General features: G+C 53.7%; 1 protein-coding gene across 1 annotated transcript; it reads right to left on the reverse strand.

Annotated features, from left to right (window-relative positions):
* Positions 1-3,088: 3,088 nt before the first annotated feature.
* On the reverse strand, positions 3,089-4,606 carry RASSF10 (Ras association domain family member 10; the record flags this gene model as incomplete). The annotated part of the gene is made up of 1 exon (XM_081098389.1): positions 3,089-4,606. One exon carries the CDS (start codon positions 4,604-4,606, stop codon positions 3,089-3,091), a length of 1,518 nt encoding a protein of 505 aa, XP_080954515.1.
* Positions 4,607-5,176: the final 570 nt, after the last annotated feature.

Consider the following 5,176-nt stretch of genomic DNA (forward strand, 5'->3'; position numbering starts at 1 on the left):
TAAAGAACTGGAAGGAAGTATCTCAAATTTCGGTAGTGATAAGCTTTTGGTGACAAGATTCTGAGTGATTTTCCTTTCTTTTTACTTGTTACTTTCAGGTCTATCATGAGGACCATAGTATATAACTTTTCTAATTAGCAAATCCTCCTCCTCGTCTTTATCTTGTTTCATAAGGAAGTAAACAGAAATGACAGATGGAATCTTTTTGATTTGGTCAGATGGCCAAGAATGGACTAATTAAAGATAAAAAATATGATAAATTGTATTAATTACAAAAAAAGATGGGACTAGTTGGGAGGAGCCTGCTCCCTACTCTCCTCCCCAGAACTTTTGTAAGGTTAGAAGAGCAGGAGGGGTTACTTTTACCAGGGGCACTGAAATCCTGGTGCCAATGCATTCAAAACCTTCATTTCCATTCTTAATGCCATGATAATTAAAAAAAAAAAAAAAGGAATGAAGTTTTTAAAATGTTTAGCATTCATTAGCCACTTTCTAGGCAGAGGCACTGATTTGCTTTTTATATCTATATTTCACCTTTCTCAGGCTTGCAAAAGCTCTTAGTAAAAGGAACTATTGTCTCCTTCCTCTCCCCTCACCTGCTGTCCTTTCTCCTACCCACACAGAGAGTGCCTTTTGCGGATATAATTGATTTGGATGGGGGCGGGGAAGGGCAGACTGAACTTCATTTTGGTATAAAACAAAGCCTGGTTGGTGCCTGAATTGTTGACTGGAGAGGCAAAAATTTTCAGATGGCCAGGACAGAAGGTTCTGGAAAGAGGGCACCAGAAAATCCCACAGGCCTTCTCCCTGTGATGTGGCTTTATTTGCTTTACAAGCTTCGGGCATATCTGCTGACGTCAGCAGCCCATCAAAGTTTAAAATAATAACAGTGAACAGGAAAACAGCCCCTTTCTGCCAGGCAGTCCTGTTCTGCCAACTTCTGTGCTCGCTTTTGAGTTAATGAATGTCCAACTTCCCTACCACCCTAGGGGGGGGAAAAAAAGCACAATAATTTTAAAACCACTAGGTCAGCCCATTGCCAGCATAGACCATTCAGACAAGTAGCGTTTGTCACACTCTAATGAGGATTTTACCTTTCCCTCAAAAGAAAAGCTATCATTAGGCTTTGTGTTTATGGGACCAAATGATTGTCTAGGGACAGTGGGGGTTTTTTGGTCCCTTCCTCATTTTAATCATGCTCGAAGCCAAACACATAGATGTTTTCTGCATCAGACAAAACTAAAAAACCATAATTATGCCAGTTAATGTCTTTTGAAAACATCAATTAAGAAACCGGCCTTTTACTTAAAAATTTGAAAATATCCACACATGCTGTAAAAGCACTGGGAGGCAGGGGGATGCTGACTCTCAAAAAGAGACACCCCAATGGCTTCAGGTCAGGTGAGCAGGCCCCCGCTGGCAACAAGCAGGCAGGGAATCTCTCCAAGGAGGAAACTTCTCTATAAAGCAAGACCTCTTAAGTTATCTTCACATGTAGTGTTGAAACTGGAGCCAGCCGCTCCTGGGTTAGGTTGATACCAGGCTTCTGCACCAGGCTGGTACCACACACCCCCCATTGTTAACACCTCCTCAGGACAGATTAGGTCCCACATTCCTCAGAAGTACTACACTCCAGAGGGAACACTGCCAGCAGGCTCCTTCCACAGGGCAGCAGCTAGCTACAACTGATAAGTTTTCATTGAAATAACTGGAACAATTACACCGAGTCCCCACCAGGGCTCTGTCTCCAGCTATGGAGCGAGGGAGAGAGGTTGCACTTGCATCTCCTGGCGTGTGCAAAGGCGTGAGCCAGACAAGAGTAATTCAAGTCGTTAGCTCACTTTTATATGCTTTTATCTATGACTACCTGCTGTTGTTAATCCATTTGTTCACCCAAGATGTACTATTAGCTTGATTGTATTTTATCTTTTTCAGGCCTGATCTAATAAATTCTGGCATTCACACTATCTCAATTTCAGTTTGGAAAAGTAACTGTTCCCTGACCAAAAATACTGAAGTCAGACTTGGGTTTGGGTGAAATCTGTTAAGGTCATGGTTGGTTTTGATCATAGAGCTCAGTTCAAAAGCTGAACACGGACAATGATCTTTGCTTTCAAGTCTTAGTTTCAATGGGAGTGCTCATTTAACAGCAAGTTTAGTTGTACTTAACTTGAATTCTGGAACTTCCCTTTTATTTTTTCCTGAAATAACAGTGATTAAGTTAATGAAATGGCAATATGAATGAAAGGAAAACACACAAACCTTTGCAGGAGCAAACCCCAAAGACCCAGATTAAATTTTAACCAAGAATTATGTCTGCCAGAAACCTATATCTCAAAAGAGATACATTTGGTTTTTGTCATAATAAAAAGTTATTTTGGAAAAGGGATCCCATTCTACCAGATACTGTATTTTCTAGGAGGAAGCATGGGGTTAGACTTTGGTACAGTTTAGTCTTTTAAAGAAAATAACAGGCAAACAGCTTAGCAGATGGATAACTCCGTATCTGCAGAAATGTAAACAGCCAGGATTTTAGTGCCTATGGGTTTTATGAAAGATGTTAAGTACGGCTGAAACCAACACCAGTGTGTCCTCTTTGGCTAGTTTTAACACGTTCAGAGTCACAATTAACATTCAAGGAATTTCCTTTTCATCCAAGTGTTTCTTTTAAAAGCACTTTATGCTACAACCTAAAATTCTAGCTGCCCTCAGTCCTCCCCATACAGAAGAGTGGTGAAATTCCCACAACACCCATTTTTCTGCTTTTGCAAATAGGCTCGGACCACGTCAAGTTTCCCTGGGGTGTTTGTTTTCCAGTGTGAGGGGTTCTCACCTCCTCCCTCCCCCCTTTCCCTGAAAGAGCTTGGATTGGAGACACTGGTCCTGCACCCTCCTCCACGCTCACCCCCAGACACTGGAGGCCTCTACCAGGCAGGCCTCCGGAGCCCTTCCCAGCCCAGTCGGAGGCCCACTGCCCCGCAGGAGCTCGGGGCCCACCCGAAGCCTGGTTTCACGTCCCCGACCGGCCTGGCCGGGTCTTGCTACAGGAAAGGGGAAAGCGTACGTGTCCCGCCTGACCCTGCTCCTCCTATACAAGGGACTCGCACACGGGCACCGAGTCTGAGTCCTGGCTGTGCATGGAGCTCAGCCCCGTGTCCGAGTCCTCGTCGTTGCCAGGACAGCTTTTGGCCAGTCCGCGGGCCTGATCCACCCACACCTCAGCGCCGGGCTGAGGCCGGGATTCCCGCGAGGGTCCACCAGAGCCGGTAGTCCCATCAGGTGCTACCGTCAACTCCAACGTGTGCAAAGTCTGGAGGAGGCCCTGCAGCTCGCGCTCCTTGCTGTCCCACTGCTGCTGGCTGTAATCCAAGTCCGACTTGAGGGCCTCCAGGTCCGTGTTGAGCCGGAGCCCGATGTAGAGGCTGGTGCTGAGCTGCGTCCTGACTCGCTCCTGCTCCAGCAGCAGCTCGCCGTCCAGGCTGCCATCGGGCTCCTCCGGGGACTCCTCCCGCGCCGCGAGCTCCTCCTGGCGCCGGCGCATCCACCTCTGGTTCAGCTCCTCCTGAATCTCGGCCGAGAGGCGCTCGAGCAACTCCTCCTGCTGGGCCCGCTGCTCCTGCAGCTTCAATAGGTCGTCGCAGCGCTGGGCCAGCTCCTCCAGCGCCACTGCCTGCACCTGGCCGTCCAGGGGCGCCGCCGCCATAGCCAGCGCCTCCGGCTCGGGCTCCTCTCCCGGGCTGGGCCCGTCGAGCTCCATGCCTGCGTCCAGCAAGTAAGTGTCCTGCACATAGTTGACTCCGTGCCGCCGCATGCGGTCCAGGTGCACCTTGGCTTCGTAGCGATCGATTTCGCGGTCCAGCTCCCTGAGCCGCTGCACCTGCTGGCGGATGGTGTGGTCCTGGGAAAGCACCAGATGCACCAGCGTCTCCATACGCTCCACCGACACGCTGTCCGCGGCCCGCGGCGACGACGAGCAGGACGAGGCGGTGGACGACGAAGTGGACGAACAGGGCGACGCCGGCTGCTGCTGGCGCCGGCGGTTGAGCTTGGCCAGCTTGCGGAAAGCCTTGCGCACCACCCGCCGCTGCTTCTCCTGGGTCAGGGCCAGGCTGGGCCGCGCCGGGACGCCCCGGGCCGAGCAGGGGCGCTCGCGGCTGAGCACCACGCGCGCCTCGGCGCTGCGCGGACCCGCGTTGGGCAGCGACGCCTCGCTGCGCACCAGGACGAAGCGCACATTCTCCTGCTCGTCGCCCCAGGCGGCCCAGAGGCGCAAGATGCGCGTCTTGTTGGGCAGGATGCGCTCAAAGCCGCGCCACTTCTCCACGATGCAGTAGCACTGCGGCGGCCCGCAGAGCAAGCCCGGCGGCAGCGTCTCCTCGTCGTCCTCGTCGTCCTCGTCCAGGGGTTCCGGCAGCTCCCCCGGGCCGGGCGGGTCGCTGGCCGCCGCCCCCCGCCGCCGGCCCCGCCGCTGCTTCCGTCGCCGCCGCCAGCCGTCTTCCAGCAGCACTCGCACCACGTCTGAGCAAGTGGTGCGACGAGAGAGCCCGGACACCAACTTCTCCTCCTGGCAGATCCACACCGATATCTTCTTCTCCGAAGGGTCCATGGCACAACCTGGACGCAGGTGGCGGACAGCCCAGCCGCTCTGGGATAGGACAGGAGCCCGAGACCCCCGTCAGCACGGACCCTTCTCAGCTGTGCACCGGGGCAAGCGCGGGCGTGGGCTGGAGAGGCTGCAGCTGGGATCGGCCGGACGGCGCGTGCTCCCAGGGCAGTGAGCCCGGGAGCGGGCTCCCACCGCTTTGGCTCTGCCCAGGGTTGCTGGGGCCTCCCTCCAGGTTTTGCTCCTCCCCACGTGGCTCCTCCCCCTCCCGCCCTCAGTGCCCAGAGAGCCGCGATCCCCGGAGGCGCAGCGCCCAGACCCGCCCCTCTGCGGCGGGCTGTTCGCGTTAGGTTTGGTCCCCTCTGCACACACGCCGGTCATTTGCGCGTGGGCTCGAGAGAGGGTCCCCTCCGCTGCAGAGCCTGGAGCCCGTGCCTAGGCGGGATCAGCTCTGTGTCTTCCCACGGCCTACCGGCTCCTCTCCTAGTGTATAGGGCTCGCCCGACAAATGTTGAGGTGACTTTCCCCGCCCTCCCAGACACGGCTTCTGGCCCCTCCTGGCAGCGCCATCTG

The sequence above is a fragment of the Myotis nattereri genome (assembly GCF_964212035.1).
Source record: "Myotis nattereri genome assembly, chromosome: 9".
NCBI classification, from domain to species: Eukaryota; Metazoa; Chordata; class Mammalia; order Chiroptera; family Vespertilionidae; genus Myotis; species Myotis nattereri.